The sequence below is a fragment of the Zootoca vivipara genome, chromosome 1 (assembly GCF_965207765.1).
Source record: "Zootoca vivipara chromosome 1, rZooViv2.hap1.1, whole genome shotgun sequence".
NCBI lineage: Eukaryota > Metazoa > Chordata > Lepidosauria > Squamata > Lacertidae > Zootoca > Zootoca vivipara.
In genome coordinates this window covers 44,519,460-44,541,700 of record NC_142582.1, presented here as the reverse complement: position 1 = coordinate 44,541,700, position 22,241 = coordinate 44,519,460, and the positions used below count along the sequence as shown (strand labels likewise).

At 45.4% G+C, this 22,241-nt stretch overlaps 1 protein-coding gene across 4 annotated transcripts in view; it reads right to left on the bottom strand.

Moving 5' to 3' along the window:
* Nucleotides 1-1,880: 1,880 nt before the first annotated feature.
* HSPBAP1 (HSPB1 associated protein 1) overlaps nt 1,881-22,241 on the bottom strand; it is a 56,846-nt gene continuing 36,485 nt past the window's right edge. For 2 of the 4 annotated variants that reach the window (XM_035128910.3, XM_088662300.1), the window contains 3 exons: nt 8,893-8,976; nt 3,507-3,617; nt 1,881-2,461 (listed from right to left, as the gene is read on the bottom strand). In XM_035128910.3, coding sequence (XP_034984801.2) covers nt 1,922-2,461; nt 3,507-3,617; nt 8,893-8,976 — 735 coding nt within the window. In that variant the 3' untranslated portion in view covers nt 1,881-1,921. The remainder of the gene's footprint in view (nt 2,462-3,506; nt 3,618-8,892; nt 8,977-22,241) is intronic. The other 2 variants (XM_088662283.1, XM_035128919.3) reach the window with 2 other exon arrangements.

Sequence of the window (22,241 nt, the reverse complement as noted above, 5' to 3'; positions counted from 1 at the left end):
TGTTGCAGTTTGAAATTGGCAGTACAGTGGTACCTTGGTTTACAAACTTAATCCATTCTGGAAGTCTGTTCTTAAACCAAAGCGTTCTTAAACCAAGGTGTGCTTTCCCATAGCAGTAGGGGACTCAATTTACAAATGGAACACACTCAACAGGAAGTGAAACATGTTCTGTTTCCAAGGCAAAGTTCACAAACCAAAACACCTACTTCCGGGTTTGCAGCTTTCTTAAATCCAAGATGTTCATAAACTAAGCTGTTCTTAAACCAAGGTACCGCTGTATACATTTAAAAACCTGTCTTGCGGCATTAAAATGTATCTATAAATCACCCTTCAGCAATGCTTCAATGCCCTTAGTAGTACATTTGAACATATGGTCAACTTCAACACAATCCTCCATACACTTGTATGCCCTGCATACAGTATATATTTCTGGTCTGCAGAATGACAACTATGTCCATGGAGAACAGAGGCAATAAACGAAGTAGCAGAAGAAATCAAGGTTTTGCCATCTAATAGGGACAGTTTTCTTTAATAATAATAATAAAAACCAGGAGACTACTGTAACTAGGAGACTGTCAAAACCCTTGACCTTAATGGTAGGAAACGGAGGACACTGGCTTATTAGGAACCTAGAGCTACTAGGACACAAAGCATTGCCTTTCTTTAAACAAGGCAATTAGGGCCTTTTGAGGAGTTGTGTGGCTTTTGCGACATGCTTGCCAAAGTCATCAGGGGTATGGAACCTTCAGAATCGGTTCATGGTCAAAATGTTAACGCCAGTGACCTTACAGCAATCGTGGATAAATCAAATCAATGCAAATACAGAGAATGCCATTGAAATTCTCACACAGAGCAAAAATTATATTTAGAGACAGCTAATTTATAGTGTCAAATAAATGTTAATTAGTAAAATGTAACTGCAAGGAAACAAAGGGTCTCACTGAGGAGAGAGAAACCCATGAGAAACAATATTGTTCACCCGTAGGGCGAAAGAGAGTGAATTGCAATAGCTGTACTGAAATTCTCAATAAGATTATGGAGGAGTTTGCACACTAGTACAGAAATGAAAATGTTTGCTACCCTCTGAGCAGAGAGGTCCAGACTCATAGCACAATAATTAGATTTCTGCATAGACTGCATAGACTGCCTAAGCACTCCCCATTACTCAGCATCCTGTACATGCCCACTACTGGCTTGGGAAGCAGTGTATACATGGCATTAGCCACAATCCGTACCTTGTATTTATCCTGTCCTGAATTACTGCATTTTGATGACTCCCCCCAACCACCCTCGAACTATCCAGACAGAGAAAAAGAGCAGCCTAGCTGTGCTTTAATACGTAGTGTGTATACAGCCTTAGCGTCATTGAGTTCAGTGGGATTTAGCACCAGGTGAATGTGCTTAGAATTGCAACCTAAAGCACTGGAAGGTTGTAATTATGGTATGTTAATGGGGTTGTTGGGCAAGACAGGAGGTAATAATTTCTGGCTCTTCATCCGTGTATCAACCAGCTAGACTTGGTCTTAGATGATGCAAAGGCTTTGCCAAGCACCTTCCTAAAACATTTTTGTTGTCTTAAAATAAACTATTTATTTATATATTTTGCCAATGTTTTGTGTTGCCTTAGCTTTCTGCTAAAACACATAAATGATCCAGCAGGATTCTTCTCCTATTTTTATGCATAAAGACAATTGTTAGTTTTTAAGGTACCAAAAGACTGTTGCTTCTGCTGCAACACACAAACTTGGCTACCCCATGGGAAATGGTTACAAAAGCCCTGACATACTTAGCTGCTGTGTTGTTTGGAAGTTTGCAGTTGAGCTGGTGCTGATGTGCAGCTAATTATTCTTTCGTACAGAAGCTGTGGAACCTCCAGAATATACTTGTCATTTGTTTTTTTATTTTCAGAAAGGCACACATTTTAAACACTTGCTCTTTCTATCAAAAGTTGAGCCACTAAACGGATGACTTGGGGATTTAGCACACAATCTAGCAAATCATTTGTACAAATAACTGCTTGTGGAGAGATGGTACCACATCCTGGATCCTTCTGATCTACTAATGCTCCAGAATCACCAATCACTTCTGATTTCTTCCCAGCACGATGCAATTTTCCAAAGTGTTCATCATTTTCATTTGGAGACCCTTTACTGTCATTTTCAGCTGAACCAGTTGAATCTGTTTCCCAGAATTGTGGTAAAACCTGAAAAAGATTATGTCCAAATGGAATTTTTTTCAGTTTCTTTCTTTTGATCACAGTTAGGCTAGATTCACAGGACATCAACTGGAATTCTTCAGGTTCTGATCTCCCTTGGACCTTCTTTCTTTTACATGGGTGTTGAATAACCTCTTCAGTTCTAGGGTCCATGTCTTCAATTTTACTAGTCTTCTGATGCTCTAAATATGCAGAAACAGCCCCATTTACATACTGAAGATTGGTTTCATGGGAAGTTACTTCAACCTAGAAAATAAAATACACTCAGTGTACAAACAGGTGATACCTTCTCTGCTAATCTTAGGATTGGTTTATATGTTTTGTCCTTCTCATCTATCCCCATTGCTTCCACTTTATTTTGCCACCCTATTGTGTTCTTTGGGTGCTTTTCTGCTTGCTTTCATTTTAACCAAGGTGGCCCACTAGTCCAGCCAAGACATTGCATGCATGGGACTTTCCCCTCTGTTGAAGCAAAGGAGGAAGCTGGTTAAGCAAGAGTTTGTGTGGCATATTTATTGCCTGCAAAAAGTGAATGCTGTCAAAGTGCTTCCTTACCATAAAGCACTGGCCTTTATCATATGTGATGATGTTAGGGTGGACTTAAGAACAACTGAATGTGCACTGAATGGAATCCCAGAGCCATGCAGTGTACACACCCACACTCTTAACTGTGCTGGATCCCTTGACCATCCCTACTACATACAGGGCAAATGGCTAGATATGTACAGGTTGTGCAATCTGCACTTCTGAATCTCTGGACGTTGAGGAGGGAATCCTTGAAAGACACAGGGTAATTGTACAAGACTGTATATATAGACATATCTAATATTAACTCATCAACATGTGGAAGGAAGAGATCAATTATAATGAATGGAAAAACAATGCGAAAAAGAAAAAGTTGACATAAAGAAGACAGAAGAAGGAAGAGTGGAAGTCAGCTCTAAGGAACAAAGGAGAAATGTAAAATATAAATGTAAACTGTAACATAGTATGTATATGAAGGTAAATTAATAAAGATTATATTTTTAAAAAGAAAGAAAGAGAAAGAAAGAAAGAAAGAAAGAAAGAAAGAAAGAAAGAAAGAAAGAAAGAAAGAAAGAAAGAAAGACACGGGGTACACTTCCAGTGAGGAGTTAAACCAAGATAATGGGGAGCAGCCATGAAGACTCAGGCTCTTCCATGCCAAAGTTACTAAAAATTCAGCTGCAAAGCATAGACTTGCAGTTTAAGAAACAAAAATGTCACTGGGTCAAAGGAGTAAAAACCATGGCTTATTAATGTGGAACTTCACCTCTGTGGGGTTGAGCCAGGAATCTGATACACTGGTGGTTTCAGCAGATTTGATTGCACATATCAGCGTTCGAGTTATTGCCTCTTCTACACGGGCTTCATGATCTGCATCCTACAAAAGAAAAGAACGATAACATTGTGATAACTGGAATGGATAGAAAGGAGAGCAGAAACAAGAAGAGAGGGAAACTCAGAGGTGCAATGAAGAGGTGATTGATCAAACCCAATGTGTTTTGAGCCAGCCACTCTTCTTTAGTGGAGCTGATAAAGCAAAAAATCAGTACAAAGAAGTACAGAAGGCCATGTTTTTGCTTTCAGGTTCTGCTCCTGGACTTTGGGTTGTGAATGAAGACACCTCTTGCGAGGGCAGCCCATAACACAAGTACTAGGGCAGAATTAGTTCTTCTGTGATGGGTCTTTAACCATCCCGTCTTAAAAAAACTTTTCCAGAAAAGAAGATCTTACAAGTTTCTCAAGAAACCTGGAAACACAGAAGCGGACTTATACCAAGTCAGATGGTTTAACTTCTCCACCAAGCAGGGCATGCAAGTAATAGTCTTCTCCTGCGGTTGCTCTCTAGCAATTGTTGTTCAGTGGCATATTCTGAGACTCTGCTAGTCTTTCCACCAATACTCTGACCTTTACAACTTGGAAGTTGTGTTTTTTAATGAAAGCTGGGATTCATTTGTTTTCTAGGAAGAAGTTGAATTCCATAGCAGTAGAGGGAAGTGGAGGGTCAGATGGAGCTCATTAACCCAGGAAGGTAGCCCATCTAGGAGAAGGAAAACTCTTCCCCTTTCTTTGTTGTCTCCCCTGCGTTGCAATTATATCAGTTGTAAGCTGCTCAGAACAGAGACCTGTTTCTTATACAGATGGAGGCCAACAACAACAAAAACTGTCTACTCTGACTGGCAGCAGCTCTTCCAGGGTTTCGCACATGTTTCTTTTCCATCACCTGCTTCCTGGCCCTTTTAACTGGGGATGTCAAGGATAAAAACCTGGAAGCTTCTGCATGTCTTCTACCGACCTATAGTCACTGATGGAGGGGCTGCAGCTCAGAGTTACTGGTTTCACCATTCACACCACTGACATCTTCAGGAGCTACGGTATGGTGCCCCAAAACCTTTGAAGAATCCTCACCCAGTAGTACTAGAGAAGGCTTCCCTAATCTTAGGTTACATCATATTTTTGGACTATGACTCCTTTGACCCCCTGACCATCAGCTACGCTGACTGATGATGATGGGGGTCCAGCATGTCCAGGATTGGGGACATAATGACTTCCTGTACAATACAAATATCAAGGGAAGAATTTAATATTGTGCTATGTTGATCTTTCCATCAGGGCAAGCATGCCAGACAGAACGATCCCCCTCACCTCCCCCTGCACTCTTCTGAGGGTTCTCCCGCTGCCTGAACCAATCTCAGGGGCACATGGTGGGAGGAGATGTTGCACAAGGCTTATGCGGGGTTTCTGCTGACTGTATGCAATACTGTAGTTGAAGGAAAGAAGACTCTCATGTTAAAGAGATCTCTAATTTCCAGCAGATACACTTGGGGGTGGGGTGGGGAATTAACATCCCTTATTATCATAGATAGGCTTTTATTGCATAATATGCCCATAAAAGCCACATGATCAAGCAATTACATGTTTCTAATTGGTGGACAATACATTGTATTAGCGTCTTGTTAAGTTAATTGAGTCTTGTGAACCTTAATTTATACCACAGGGATGCTGTCTAACGTATAGGATCTTTAATTCAGGAAGATCAAAAAGGTATGTCCCGAATTGTATCTCTAAATGACTTAAGCTAAGACACAAAGGATATTTCTGAGAGACAGCAAACGCCTTGGGAGCTATTACAAATGCAAAACTAAATCATTTTAAATTCCAGGGAGCATACTGTCATCTGACAGTATCACCAACCCACTGATGTATTATTGCAGCCTTAAATAGCAGCAGCAGGGGGGGGGGAAGCAAATGTTGTCTTTAACGAAGGATACCAGCACACAGCTTTTAAAGATGAAACAAGAACCCAGTAATTGATTCTTACGTTACAAGCTGTCATGTCTCTTCTGAGTGCCTTTAGGTGGTGAAATACAAAGACTAATTTAGGATTTCATCAGGATGAGACACACAGGCAGGCCAGGCTTTCTTGTTTAAGTGAATTGCTTTGGATCGGAGGACTGTTTATGGGCAAGGAGAAGCAAATTCAATGTGTAACGTGGCATTTCTGGCACCATAGCAAATAGTAAGATGGAGGCAGATTGAAGAAATGGGGCTTGCTTGCTTGAGTTTGGCTGGAAGGAAACGGAAGGTGATATTTAGGGAGATGCTTGTTTTTTCCCCATGGAAACTGCATAAAATCTACCATCCTCTACCTACCGTCCCATTCCTCTTTCATCTCTACTATTTATCACTGCACTAGCAAAAAAGCACTATCTGGAATAAACCGTTAGCATTTCTGATGGTGCCATATCACATCTATATCAAACAAATAACACCAGATTGATCTTGTTCAAAGTTATCAAAGGAGGGTTGCAACCTGTACAGACTAGACAGCCTTTGCTGGTCCAGCATCAGTCTCTGTTTGCTATCTATATCAACTCACGCTGAAGTCATGCAATAAAAGCTAGACTTGCCTCTTCTTTCTTTAGATATGTGTGTGTTTGCTTTTTAAGTTTTTATTGATTGTGTTTACTGCACGTGGCTTTAGAACTTCTACTGTGTGTGCAAGTCACTCTGAGTCATTTTTATGAGTTACACAGCATCGCCATCATCATCATCACAGTCCCAAAACTCTGGATAAACTCTTAGACATGGTGCAACAAGCTACTGTTTCCTTTGGTAAGTTCCCTTTATTAAATAGTTTGGGAACAACTGTTTCAATGTGCTCAATAATCCTAGGAACCCAGAGCAAAATACTAATTGTGATTAGGAAAAAGAAAGCTTGGCAGAAGGACCACTTCATTGTCTCACATCCAGGGCCGGCGCGTCCATTAAGGTGAACTAGGCAGTTGCCTAGGTCGCCAAAATGGAGGGACCGCTGGTGTGTCTCCCCACTTGCAAACGCTCTCTGTGCCGCCGCTTTTGCTCCTGCTGCAGCTTGCTGCTGCAGAGGCGCTTCCCTGCAATGCCCTGCAGGGGGCGCAGGGCCGCGCCACACAATGGAGCCAGAAATGGGGGGGGGCGCTCAAACCAATCAATCGAAGCAGGCAGGGAGGTGGGGGAACCTGAGTGTGCGCGCCCAGTTGTTAGGCAGACGGGTTTTAAAAAAAGGAAAGGAAAAAAAGAGTGTGCGGCCTTTGGGGCGGGACGGCGGAGGACACGCTCCACACTCCAGGCTCCCCCCCTCACTTGGCCAATCGCCGAATGGGAAGGCGGGGGGCGCCAGAAGGTGATCTCACCTAGGGCGCAAAAAACCCTAGCACCGTCCCTGCTCACATCAGGGCAGTTGCTAAGGAATCTCATGTAAAATTGAACTAAAATGTAGTGCCAGAGACTTGTAATATAAAACTGATGTTAGGAATTGCAGACAATCTTACCAGAATCTATAATACCTTTTTACAAATAATCTGCTCCAGTCTAAACAATTAAGGTAGCTCTCATTATGATTTTATTTCATGGACAGTCACAATGTATTATGGGCTATGTAGTCTCAGAGCTACCAGCAATAATTTTATAATCTTAAAACTAAGAAATTCATCATACGGTCTGATTGTGAAGTATATATGCAGAAAAGATCTGGGGTCTGTACCTATTAAATTCAGAGCAGGTGGGCTGCTTCCTAGGAAAATTGACCTCAGTGGTTTTACATGTCCTTTCCTGCAGACATGTAATTATTGCAATGCAGCTTCATAAGCCTGAAACATTTCCGCTCATCTATTCACATTTTAGTATGTACACATTTAGGCTAGCTTACCTCGGGTACATGAACAGTCTTAAAGCATTTCAAGGGGTTGCAAGCCTGGAAAGTTCATTTTGCCTCAAAGTATCCATGAATAGCATTAATCCCCCCTACCGTAAGAAGCAAGAGTTGAAGTGGTCTCAGTGTGTTGAAAACAAATTAAAACTTTATCCTTTATTATAAGGTCTCAGCGAAATAATTAATTGTATCAGTAAGGCTATTGAAGTGGGCTTGACACACACCTATCATATCAACGTGGTAGCAGCTGGTTATTGCTGGAAGCTGGAGAACTGCTTGAGTGAATAATGAAAATGTTCTTGATATTACATTTTAACACCCGTGTCACGCATTATTTTTCCAAGACAGATAGCCCTACACCTAAAAAGTAATGCTGCTGTCATCTCCAGGGATAATAGGGTATAATCAACTGTCACCACAAAGACGACATCCAGGCAATCCTCGGGTTAAGCAGTGCCCACAGTCAACTTATTAGCTCAAAGCCTCCAAACTGTGAGGTTTTTAATTTGGGGAGATAGTTAATAACTTCTGTCCAGCATGCTGCATTCAAGCAATACCGGAGACTACAAAACACTAACGTTTGCTTAGCTTTGATTTCAAGAGCATATGCCGTTTTGTAAAAAGATGAGGAAGGCATCCTGTGTAGAATACTACCAAGCCTTGGGATTTTTAGGATGTCAGAATCAGTTCCAAGTTACATGGCATGAAGGCACATGAGGCCCCCATTTTGCTAAAACAAAGTAGATCTGGGTCTGGCCACTGTTGATGGATCACCCTGAGAACCATATATGTATAGACTGCCATGAGTTCCATGGTAGAAGATGTGGGGGGAGGAAGATAAAATGACATTACATCAAAGTGAAGCAGACACTTTAGCTAAAAAGACACACTAGTAGCATCTTCACTTTTGTTCCTCTTCACCCCCTCTAGCTTGTACTGTCTTGGTCTCCAAAGGCTGTTTCTTGGAAATGTCATGAGAGAGCTGAAAATACGCTCAGATTTTAAACCACACACACAAAAATAAACTACAGCAAGGGGTGGGGGACATGTGGCCCCCCCTGGATTCCAACTCCCAGCCCTGACCACTGGCCATGTTGGCTAGAGCTGATATGAGTCCAACAGTATGTGGGTGATGGTTTATATAGCCTCATCCATGTACATTACACATTGCACATTACAAAGTGTAAGAGACAGGTCTCTGTCCTGAGCGGCTTACAATCTATGTAATTCCGATGCAGGGGAGACAACATCATGGGAAGGGGAAGGTCAACCTGTGGGAAAGAACCTGTGATCATTGCAGTTAAGTATGCTCAGTAAGGTGTATGGAAATAGGTAGCTAGATCATTATTATAAACTACTGCAGCACACTTCCAGATGTCATGCCCATCTGTCAACATTCAGGCCATTTGTGTGCCTGACGGTTTTAAGAGATAAACAAACAATGGGGGGGGGAAATAGTTACCAGTTCAATCCATGAGTTTATGCTAACAGTGATTGGGTCAATGGATTCTACATAATGCCACCAGTGTCTGGGAACAAACAGGACCTGAACAGGAGAAGAAGAAGAAAAGGAATTTAAAAAGTCATAAAAAACCCCTTTGTGCAACTATAGCATTTCCCTGACATTAAAAAAAAAAAACCACCTTGAAAAATATATTTTTCAGCAGCAGTTTCTAAACTTCTCCAATTGATCCTCCTCTGCATTTGCTGTCTGCTGTATAATGTACTTCGGCTGTCTGACATGGATCTTATCTGGTTCTGCCAGCCTTTCATTGCTAGGTTCAAAATGCAAACTCCAACTAGCCCACCTCAGCTGGAAACAATTTTTAAACAGTCTTGTCAGCAAAACAAGCCCCCCCCCCTCTGTGAAATGGCAGGGTGAGAGCAGCATGTTGGGGAGACCAAAGTGCAGAAGGATTTCCTGTCACAAGCTTGTCCAGACTTCCATTCTTATCTCACATAAGGAGGGAAGGAAACGCCAGAATTTCTCATCCCAGGTCAATCTCAATCTTTACCTTCACCTTAAAAAAATAAAATAAAAAATACAGGTAGGGGAAAGAGAATAGAGAATAATGGAATTTGGGGGCTAGAATCAGGAACCAGGAAGGCAGTTCATTCATTAGATGCTAAGGGTGCAACATGATTATTAAAGAAAGATGGGGAAATGAAAGAAAAGCTAAAGGAATGATTTGAATTCTTCTTACTGCATATCTGAAGTCAGCCAGATATCCACCCCAAACCAGTTTTTGGGAGAGAGCATCTGAAGTATTATTATTATTATTATTATTATTATTATTATTATTATTATTATTATTATTATTGTGAGGGACAGGGGATATCGCGAAGTCCCTCCCCTCCTGAGTTCAAGCCCGTCCCCGAGCAAAGGGGAAAGCAGGGAGAGTTCCGATTCCAGTGGGGAAGCAGGAAGTCGTGTCCGAGGCTCAGGCAAGGTAGAGGAGCCAGGGTCCCAGGTGGGACAGGAAGGGGCAAGTAAGGGGGGAAGACCCATCCCCCCAACTCCAGAATTACGCAGGAAGAGGAGGGGCAAGAGGATGGGTCTGCCAAAGCTTTTGTGTTGGAGAAAGACGCGCCAAAAGCCATTAGGAGGTTCTGAAACCGACTGACCACATCACTCCGTGTAAATAGCAATGACTTGAGCACTGTAAATACGCAGCACCAATAAAAGAATAAAATGCAGAGCTGCGTGGCGTCGTTACTCTGAAGTAGTCCACTCCGGCCACCGTGACAGCAACCTCCTAATCATTTTTGGGCTACTTTGGAGTTGCCGGGATGAGCGTGTCAGAGGCGGAGAAGTGGCGGCAGATCGCTGAGCAAGCCCAGCTAGAACTGCAACAGCTGTCGCTGCAGGCGCAGGGAGAATTGAAGGCAGCTAAAGAGGAGACTAAGAAGGTCCAGGACGACCGGCTACAACTTGCGGAACAGGTGAGAGAGCTCCAGGAAAAAGAGCAGCATTTAAGGGCGGTGGCGGTAGACCTCCAAAACAAGCTGGATGCAGAGAAAAACAAGGCGGGAGGGGCACCCCAAGTCCAAGTGCTGCCAGGAAGGAGAGCCGGGACCCTAGTAAGCAAGTTCAATGGAGACCCGAAGGAGTTTCAGGGCTTTGAGACTGAGATTGTGTATGCTCTTGAGCTGCACCACGATGAGTTCCCTGATGATGAGCACAGAGTAGCGTTTATTGTGGAGCACCTTACAGGGGCGGCCAGGGAGTGGCTAAGACCGTTAATTGCAACAAGGAATCCTTGCATGAAGAATGTCAAACTATTTCTAGAAGGTTTGAAAACGATGTATTCGTCCGATAGTCATATGGACCAGACTAAGGAGGAACTTCATAATTTACGCCAAGGAAATATGACAGTTCGCGCGTATTGGGCGAAATTCACCATGCTGGTGCACAGATTGGGGTGGGATCTGGAGTCTGCCCCAATGCAAGCGGCGTTTTACTTGGGGTTGCATGAGGAGGTGAAGGATGAGCTCTCGAGAGGTCCAAAGCCCAGTAATATGGATCAACTGAGCAAAGCGGCTCTGGCGGTGGGGGTGAGGCAGGAATCCAGATGGAGCGACAAGCAAGCAACGCGCGCAAAGCGGGCTTGGTTCCCACGGTCGCAGGAGAAGCCACTCCCTCAACAACCCTTTCAAGCCACGCCTGGGGCCAGTCAGGACCAGGAACCCATGCAGATTGATAGCGCGCGCGCGCGGGCTTTTCAAACCCCAGCGGCGCCAAGACGCAAGGAGGGAAGGGGTGGGAATTGCTTTCTCTGCAACTCCCCCCAGCATCTCGTCAGAGACTGCCCACATCGCAGGGAGTGGCAAGGAAAGGCGGGAACGGTTGTGCCCTCCCCCACTGACGCAGCACCACAGCAGGGAAACGGGAAAGCCTGGCTGCAGGAGACAAGGGGCGGCAGCCAGGCACAGTCAGCAGACAACAGCCCCAGCCCACCCACCCGCACAGAGAGGAGCAGAGCCAGCCCACCCCTCCCAGAGCAGGAGTGGTTCTAGAAGTGACGCTCACGCTCCCAAATGGCTATCCATTGACGGTCCTCGCCCTAATTGACAGTGGTGCCTCAGCCAACTTCTTCTCGAGAAACTTTGCAGAAGAGCACCAGATCCAGCTTCTGCAGCTGGATTTTCCTCTGCACGTGGCAACCATTGACGGCAGAGAGCTGCTGGGAGGGGCCATCACTCATCAAACCCCCCCCATGAGAATGACGGTTGGAAGGCACTCAGAGACACTGGCATTCAACGTCACCACCATCTCAGACCCCCCAATCGTTTTGGGCATGAGCTGGCTGGCGCGCCACGACCCCTCCATAAGTTGGCATCAGAGATGCATCACTTTTGGATCGGACTTTTGCCTGGAACATTGCATGCAACACCAACCAGGGGAGGGGCCTCCGATAGCCACGGTGGCCACCATGCACGTCAAAGGGGGTGAGGCGATACCCAAACCATACTGGGACCTGCAGGAGGTCTTCAGTGAAGCGGAGTCCGACCACCTGCCCCCACACAGGCCTTTTGACTGCCAGATCAACCTGGTGCCTGGGGCAACTATACCCCCAGCCAAGCTGTACGCCATGTCAGACCAGGAACTGGAGGATCTGCGCGCTTTTATCGACAAGAACCTCAAGCGGGGGTTCATCAGAGAAAGCAAGGCAGCAGGGGGCAGCCCGGTCTTCTGGGTGGACAAGAAAGACACGCAACAGCGCCGTCTTGTGGTGGATTTTAGACGGCTGAATTCGGTGACAGAGCCAGTGGCTTTCCCCATGCCCAGAGTGGATGATCTCCTGACAGCGGCACGCAGAGGCAAGATTTTCACCAAGCTAGACCTGAGGGGGGCGTACAACTTGATCAGGATCCGGGAAGGCGATGAGTGGAAAACCACGATGTTCACGCCTCTGGGCTCTTTTGAATATCTGGTGATGCCCTTCGGGTTGCAAGGGGGCTCAGCATGCTTCCAGGCCTTCATGCACCACGTCCTGGGGTCCCTACTCTTCAGGAAATGCTTGGTCTTTCTGGATGACATCCTTATTTACTCCAACGACCCAGTGCAGCACGTGAAGGACGTCAGGGAGGTGTTACAGCGCCTGAAGGAGAACCACCTGTATGTGAAGCTGGAGAAGTGCAAGTTTCACACCAAGGAGGTGGACTTCCTGGGCTACAAGCTGTCAGACAAGGGGCTGGCAATGGACAAGGACAAGGTGCAGACCATCCTGGACTGGCACAGCCCCAGGACGCGCAAAGATGCCCAACGCCTACTAGGCTTTGCCAACTTCTACAGGAAGTTCATCAAGAACTTCTCTCGAGTTACGGCTCCCATCACTGACTGCCTGAGAGGCAAGCAGAAGTTCAGGTGGACACCAGAGGCGCAAGCAGCGTTCGAAAGCCTCAAGAGGGTGTTCGCCTCAGACCAGAACCTGTTCCACGTGGTTCAGGACGCGCCCCTACGCATTGAAACAGATGCTTCTGATAAGGCTGTGGGCGCCATTTTGTTGCAACTGGACGCCAACAGAGAGTGGAGACCCTGTGCCTTCTTCTCCAGGAAGTTGACCCAGCCCGAGCGAAACTACACAGTTTTTGATCGGGAACTTCTTGCGATCCACGCGGCGTTCCAGCACTGGAGACACTTCCTGGTGGGCGCCAAGCACCCCATCCAGGTGTGCACAGACCACAAGAACCTGGAGTTCTGGAGAACTGCCAGGGTGCTCAACCAGCGGCAGATACGGTGGGCGGAGTTCTTCTCGAACTTCAACTTCTCCATACACTACATCCCAGGAGAGCAGAATGTCAGGGCGGATGCCCTCTCCCGCAAGCCAGAGTACATGGAGGAGGAGGCGCCACCAGCCCCAAGGCACATTTTCCCCCCGTCGGCATGGTCCTGCGGAGCAGCAGTGGTGAGCGAGGCAGAACTCACAGCACTGACGGCAGCGGATGAATTTGCCAACCGCATCTTCAGAGAACTGAGAGGGGGGAGGGAGCAGGCAAAAGACTTTGCAGAACGCAGAGGGCTGCTTTTCTACAAGGGTGCGCTGTACCTACCCACCACCCAGCTTCGACGTACGGTCCTCAAGCAGATGCACGACAACCCTACAGCGGGGCATTTTGGAAGGGACAAGACCACTCACCTAGTCATGAGACACTTCTGGTGGCCAGGGGTGAGGGAAGATGTTCGAGACTATGTAAGGGGCTGTACCACCTGCCAGCGGGCGAAGGTGGTCAGAGCAGCGCCACCAGGGTTGCTGGAGCCCTTAGCCACACCACACAGGCCGTGGGAAGTGGTGTCCATGGACTTCATCACAGATCTGCCTTCGTCCAGGGGTAAGACTGCAGTGTTGGTGGTGGTGGACCTCATGTCCAAAATGTGTCACTTTATACCGTGTGCCAGGGCAGTCTCGGCAGAAGAGACAGCCAAACTGTTTGTTGATCACATTTTCAGACTGCATGGATTACCTTTAAGGGTTATTTCGGATCGTGGCCGCCAATTTGTTTCCAGGTTCTGGCGGCGGCTCATGAACCTCCTGCAGGTGGAGGTCAGCTTGTCGACGGCTAGACACCCGCAGACCAACGGACAAGCGGAGAGGGTCAACGCCATTCTGCAGCAGTACCTGAGATGCTACGTCAGCCAGCGGCAAACGGACTGGGTGGATCGCTTGCCACTAGCAGAATTTGCCTACAACAATGCAGTGCACGTCTCCACAGGGGTGTCGCCCTTTAAGGCCAATTACGGGCGCGACCTCAGATCTTTCCCAGAGAGGGAGAGGGAGGAGGAGGAGGAGGGCCCACAGGCTGAGGATTGGGCAGAGGAACTGGAGACGGTGCACCAGCAGCTCAGAGAACACTTGGAGAGGGCCAAGGAAGCGTACAAAAAGGGGGCAGATCGCCACAGGCGACAAGGGGAGGTCATCAGGGTGGGGGACAAGGTGTGGTTGTCCTCGGAGGGCCTTCCCACCAGAGGGAGGTGCAAAAAGCTGGCACCCAAATGGCTGGGCCCCTTCACGGTCACGCAACGGGTCAACCCGGTGGCATACAGGCTGGCACTGCCAGAGGACATGAGGGTGCATCCAGTGTTTCATAGATCGCTGCTGTCGCCGTACAGGGAAAGCAGCAGGCTCAGAGACAGCGAACAAACCCCCGAGGGAGGGGGGGAGAGGGAAAGCAGGGAGCAACTCAATGAGGCCACGGCCATCCTGGATTCAAGGTGGGGGGTGGGGGGCCTGGAGTACCTCATGGCATGGGAGGATGCTCCACCGTCCCAGAATGAATGGGTTCCCGCCACTCAGATACAGGAGGAATTCTTGGTGGAAGAATTTCACGCCCTCTTTCCCCACAGACCCAAGCCCTGGCACATGGAAAGGGAGGGGGAGGAGGAGGAGGCACGGGAGAACAGCTCACCATGGCGCTGGGAAGCGGAGTTTGAGGAACCAGAGGATGAGGTATGGGTGTCGCCAAGATCCACCCAGTCAGAGGAAGGAGCAGATTGGCAAAACATTTTTACCCCCACCAGCTCTGACGCCACGGACTTTTTGGGATTCCCGTCCTCCCAGGCGGAAGGGGGGGGGCTCGCAGGACTGGGGGGAGGTGTTCACACCAACGGGCTCGGAGAGCACCGAGTTTTTAGGCTTCCAGTCGTCACCGACACATGGGGGGGCCTGGGGAGGGGTGAAGGAGAGCTTGGGAGGGGGGTGGATGTGAGGGACAGGGGATATCGCGAAGTCCCTCCCCTCCTGAGTTCAAGCCCGTCCCCGAGCAAAGGGGAAAGCAGGGAGAGTTCCGATTCCAGTGGGGAAGCAGGAAGTCGTGTCCGAGGCTCAGGCAAGGTAGAGGAGCCAGGGTCCCAGGTGGGACAGGAAGGGGCAAGTAAGGGGGGAAGACCCATCCCCCCAACTCCAGAATTACGCAGGAAGAGGAGGGGCAAGAGGATGGGTCTGCCAAAGCTTTTGTGTTGGAGAAAGACGCGCCAAAAGCCATTAGGAGGTTCTGAAACCGACTGACCACATCACTCCGTGTAAATAGCAATGACTTGAGCACTGTAAATACGCAGCACCAATAAAAGAATAAAATGCAGAGCTGCGTGGCGTCGTTACTCTGAAGTAGTCCACTCCGGCCACCGTGACAATTATTATGAGATTATACTACAGTATTTAATATTTCTATCCCTCTCTTCCATTCAAATGAATACCTACAACAGCTAACAAAAGAAAATTAACAAAATAGATAATATTGAGGCTATGCATTAATACAACAATAATGAAAAGCAGCAGTCATTAAATGAAACAATTAACTGAATCAAATAAGAATAATATGAGTCTACAATTCTGTGACTCTATGAGGTTCTGAAGCTAACTGACAACATACAAATTAGCAAGTCACCAGGACCGTATGGCATCACTGAGAGTTCTTAAAGAACTGTGAAATTGGTTAATCTTCTAACAGAAATATGCAACTTGTCACTAAAATCAACCTCCTTACTGGAGAACTGGAAGACAGCTAATGTAGCACCATTTAAAAAAAAAAAACCTAGGGAAAGTCAGGAAAGTAATTGTTGTATATTATTTGAAGTTGGGGGTAAGCATGGATTCAGTCAAGTCTGCCAATAAGACCAAGTTAACCAAGGTGCTGAAAACCCATATTAACTGTGAAGACCTCCAAAAGTGTCTCCACCTCCATCATTCTGCCCGGACACTGAGGTCCAGCACCGAGGGCCTTCTGGCGGTTCCCTCGTTGCGAGATGCCAAGTTGCAGGGAACTAGGCAGAGGGCCTTCTCGGTGGTGGTGCCTGCCCTGTGGAACGCCCTCCCAACAGATGTCAAAGAGGAAAACAACTACCAGACTTTTAGAAGACATCTGAAGGCAGCTCTGTTCAGGGAGGCTTTTAATGTTTAATATTTCTGTTAGAAGATTAACAGTTAATATGCACACGAAAGCTCATACCAAAATAAAAACTTAGTTGGTCTTTAAGGTGCTACTGAAGGAATTTTTTTTAATGTTTAATAGATTATTGTGTTTTAATTTTCTGTTGGAAGCCGCCCAGAGTGGCTGGGGAAACCCAGCCAGATGGGCGGGGTATAAATAAATTATTATTATTATTATTATTATTATTATTATTATTATTATTATTATTATTGGCCTGTCTAGCCCAGCACTCAGTTGCTCAGTGGCAAAACAAAGACCTCTGGAAACCCCACAAGTAGAACATGAGGAGAGCAAGAGCCCTCTCTAGATGTGGTCCCCAGTACTTTTTAAACTAGTTGGCAGTGGCTCCCCAGAGTCTTGGGCAGAGGTCTTTTCCCATTACCTGGTTATTTTAGCCGAGGATGCTAGGGATGCCATCTGAGACCTTCAGCATTCTATGCATATGCTCTACCACTGAGGTACAGTCCCTGAACAATCACAAGATCCAGTTCCTGCAAATTATTGTACTCAATTTTCTTCTGACCCCAATTCTCCCAGGACTCTTATCCGAAAAGAAAACACTGGCTCCAAACCTACCACAGGACAAAGCCAGGATTTGGGTTTCATGGGAAGCTTAGGTGACCACAGAGCTCCATAATTTTCCATCCCACCTCCAAAACTGGTGTAATAATCTTAGTATAATTTCATAAAAAAGATTATTAGCATCATTACGTACATCCAAGGAATATTAAATGCTTTCAAGTGTTCAAACAGCTGCAGAATCTCCATTAAGCATACAGCAATGTCAGCACTAATACACAGGAGCAAAATTAAGGCATGATTTGATTTATCCGTTTATAAGATGCCTTAAACAGAGTGCTCAAAGCAGTAACAAGAGATTAAGGGCTGAAGGAAGATTGGTCATTGGGACATGGGCCCCAAGGTATTATTTTGGCCTTTGAAAAATCCACTCTTGCAAGAATTTTTTTCAAGGACATACACAAAGTTACTCAATAATAGTATTCACAATGCTTTACTTCCTCCTGGTTTTTCTATGCGGAATTATCTCAAGGCTAAAAACATCCTCCATAGTCTTGTTCTACCAATATTTACTACAGAGAGTGACCAGCCCATTGATAACCTCTTATTCCAAATCCTCTTATCTGAAACAGGGTTATTAGCCCTGAACTACTGCACACATAAGCAAGGGTTAGAATGCAAGAAAAAGCCCCCTCCCCTCCCCCAGGCAGAGGAACCATTTAGCAAAACAACCCCAGAAGACCCTAATCTGTGATTACTGTGATGTTCAGTAATCTGTGATTACTGTGATGTTCAGTAAATGCTTTCAGTAGCTGCTCTATTGCAGCAAATAAAGAGCCAATTCCAAACAGCATTTTCATCTGTAGAAATACTTTTGGCATTATCCTCTTGGAGGAAGACACATGGAAGACATTACAGCAATCCTGAGAACCCACAGGGGTTTTTCAGGAAGTATCCATGAGCAATATGCTAGGTTCCTGCCACATACAGCTATGTAACTTCATTGAAAAATCCACTGACAAAAATAAAATTCTGATGTGCTATTTTCCTCCATTGATGTCTTTTCCTCCGTTGATACAAATCCAAATTCAGTGAGGAGGAACAAAGCATGAAGGACATAAAACTATCCCCCAATTAAACACTTCTAGGTCTCAGTGAGTTCAATAAGGGTCCTATTGATTTCATTGCACCCTGATAACAGTCCAATCCTACATGCTTCATCAGAAGTAAGCTCCACTGAGTTCAATGGGACTTTTCCCCAAGTGTATATAGGATTAAAGCCTAAATCTCTCCCAGTCCCAGTGAAGTTGATGGAATTAAAAAGTGCTTAATCTTTGACTAGATCACACCCTAAGTCTATATTTACATTCTAGCATAATCTCCACTAACCTGCAGATATTCTGGAGTACCAGTTACCACCATTTCTGACCAGAGGCCATGCTGGTTAGGGCTAATGGGAATCCAACAGCTTCAGAAGGACACTGAGCTGGGGAAGGCTGTTCAAGCAGATGATTAAGAGTGTATACTTTCAGTTCAATGTTTTAAATGGTGCATATGTTAATGCTGTTTTGATGCATTGCTCTCCGGCTCATTATCCAAACCTCATTAATCCTAAACCTGTGATTATTTAAAAACAACTCTCTGCAAGCGCGTGCACACAGAGATGCACCATACAGCTTACACAGGGAGATGAGTACAGTGGTACCTCTACTTACGAATAACTCTACTTACGAATGTTTCTACTTACGAATGGAGCTCCGTCCGCCATCTTGGATGCGGTTTAGATAAGATTTTTTCTGCTTATGAATTTTTAGATAGGGTTGCTTCGACTTACGAATTTTTTCTCCCAATGCATTCCTATGGGATTCGACTTACAATTTTTTTCGATTTACGGATGTGTGTTCAGAACGCATTAAATTCGTAAGTAGAGGTACCACTGCATATGTAAAACACAGGCCCATTTATCAGAATATTTGGGGCATTTTGGATAAATATTTTTAATCCTATGGAAAACTGTTGGTCATAAGAAACTATGAGGTCATAAAAACAGGGACTAAGAGTACAAAAATATCAGAGTATAGGAAAGGCACTACTGGGTGGTAACTATATTATAGTAAATTAGTTTACTGAAATATGAACATTGATAAGAATTCTCCAGTTTTAAAGATATCCAAGGACATGATTCAAAGCGTTAAAGTAACTTTGAATCCCATGGATTTCTGTGGAATTGAACTATACACATGTAACCAGTGGGGCTTACAGTGCAATCCTATGTATGTTTACTGAGAAGCAGATTCCATTCTGTTCAGTGGGTATTAATCCCTAGTTAAGTGGGTATAGGATTGCAGCCTTAGGTGTCTAACTTCAGCTATATAGTGTACCAGATTTTCAGATAACCTATGCTGGGGTTGCCTAGGCCAGTACAGTATGTCTAAAAGACATACCTCAGATATTCATCCACCCACAGTCACTTTCAATGAGATTATTACATGTGTTAGCAGAATTCATGTCTAAAGATCCCTTAAATTTAGAATAATCATATACTCATGACAAAAAGGTAAAGGTAAAGGACAGTTAAGTCCAGTCACGAACAACTCTCGGGTTGCGGCGCTCATCTCACTTTACTGGCCAAGGGAGCCTGCGTACAGCTTCCGAATCATGTGGCCAGCATGACTAAGCTGCTTCTGGCGAACCAGAGCAGCACACGGAAACGCTGTTTACCTTCCCGCCAGAGTGGTACCTATTTATCTACTTGCACTTGATGTGCTTTCAAACTGCTAGGTTGGCAGGAGCTGGGACCTAGTAAAGACAAAGGAACTAGTAAAATAACATTGGAACAAAAATACACGAGGCTGTCACTGAGAAAAAGAACATGTGTTTGCAGTTTTGTGCTTCAAATGTTTTCTTTCCAATATAGATGCATACATTATATTATATAGTATGGACACTTCTACAATCCAGAATTCCTATGCATTGTGATGCTTATACAAAGCTCTTGCTCACATCATTCTCCTCTTTCTTTTTCAATTAAATGGAAGTAGCAGCTGTGGATGTTGGTGTCAGGGCTGGGGAGTTGCACCACTGAACTAAATGGAGTAATTCTTTAGGGCAAGGTAGGAAACTACCTTCACACATTAGAGCACCTCCAACCCTCTACTGGCTTGCTGTAATAATGCTATTATAGTTATTTAGACATAGATGCTGCTCTTATGGTAAATGGGAAAGGCAGCATGAGATAACTAGTAAAGATGGGGCAGAGACAAAAGGTTGACTATGGGGGGAAGGAGATAAAAATGTAAAGTAATAAAACAGCTGCCAAGAGAGAGCCTTGAAACAGAATCTTGTTTGTACGTGACATTTTTGGACATGCTAACACAGGGCCAGAAGGTATTCTAGGCAAGTGTGGTTATGGGGTGTGCAAATGTAGACAAGAACAATGAACTAATGTATTTCTCAATTTAGCGCAGGCCTTTGCAACCAGTCCTTGCGCAATTTACTACTGTGCAGCTACGGATTCTGACTGCAAGCCAAGCATAGTAAATAACTAGCCAAGAGAACATCTGTGCATACCAGCATAATGTTAAAAACCGGAATTTATTAAAGCAGCAAGGAATGTAAAGTTGTCAAAGGTGAAAAAGGACAGTGTTGGTGGATGGAATACAAAACTGATGGCAAAGCATGTTTCGAGTTTTGTAAATGTTTTCTCCAAACACGTGTCTCTATGGAGTCTATGCATGTAAGGCCCACCCTTCATAACCAGGACTTTATAGAGGTCCCTGTAGATGTTTTGCATGTGAACAAGGTCCATGTATTGAAGGGGGGGCAGTGGGGCTGTGATGCAGGTCTCATCCTCAATGTTGCACAGCTTCCCCAGCCCTGACTCCAACATAGGTGTGGATAACTGAGCCAGGAAAGGCTACATGTTTAGCCATTTTTTGGCTGGTGGTTCAGCTATGGCCCTACGTCAAGAGGGGTACTCTAGTTTCAGTTGTCTATGCTCTGTTACCCTCTAGGTCAGATCACTGGAGTGTGTTATGTGTGGTATACTGCAGTCTTCATTAGAGGCCTCATCTGAAGTAAAAGTGTAAAGATAAAGGATCCCTGTCTGGTTAAGTCCAATCAAAGGCAACTATAGGGTGTAGCACTCATCTCTCTTCAGGCCAAGGGAGTCATGTGGTCGGCATGACTTAACTGCTTCTGGCGCAACAGAACACTGACGGAAGCCAGTGCGTACGGAAACGCCATTTAACTCCCCGCAGCAGCGGTACCCACTTATCTACTTGCACTGGTGTGCTTTCAAACTGCTAGGTTGGCAGCAGCAGGGGCAGAGCAATGGTAGCTCACCACTGTCGTGTGGATTTGAATTGCTGACCACCTGATCAGCAAGCCCCAAAAGAGGCTCAGTGGTTTAGACCACAGTGCCACCCAAGTCCATGCCTCATCCGAGACAGGCATGGAAAGTGACCCTAATGTGTGGAATGCAGAGATCACTGTCAGGTTTGCAGGCACTAGGCTAAGAAATGTCTTTTTACCCAGGCCTTTGGTAAGTTAAAGTAGCCTCTTTTGTGGTACAGGCAATGACTGATTTACGCATATCCAAATGACACGCGACGATGCATGTGTGTATCACAGTGGCCGGAAAAGGGGTGTAATAGTCCTGCATCATGCATGATGACCTGGAATGCAACCTCCGTGCAAATCAGGGGGTTGCCTGTACTTTTATTTTAGTGGGGTGGGTGAGCCTTTTAGGAATTTTGTACAGTACATTGTTGCATGGTTGGGTGAGCCTTTTAGGAATTTTGTACAGTACATTGTTTTGAAATTTTATGCCTTTGAGTTTCATCTATTTGCAAAGTTCAGTTACTTTGAGGCTTTTTGGTCTACAGTGACTAACAAACATAATCAGCAACTCCTCCAGCTCCCATAGAAGCTTACCTGAGCAGTCAGGGATCCAGCTCATGTAATTATCTCATACATACGGTTCCTTGGCTCAGACATCCCCACCTAATGTGTAAATGTCAGAGGTGCAGCTGGGGTCCTGCTGCCATTTTGAATAATGCAGCCCCTTTATGTGCATAAGACATAAAGTTATATCTCCCAGTTAGGCAGAGTAACTGTACACCCTGCAGAACATCGAACAGAATGAGTGTAGGCTGCGGGGCAAGACATATCCCCTCTTCACCTCCTACACGTTTAATTCCCCACAGTTATGCTGTGTGAATAGGGTTATCTATAGGGCTGCATGTGGGGAAGTTTTATTTTAAAGGCCTTTTAAAAAGTGTCAAAAACATTATGGAAGGTCCCTTCTAAGTTCATGATATATGTCATTAGTGTTGTTCCAAAAGCTGTGACAGTCTCACCAAA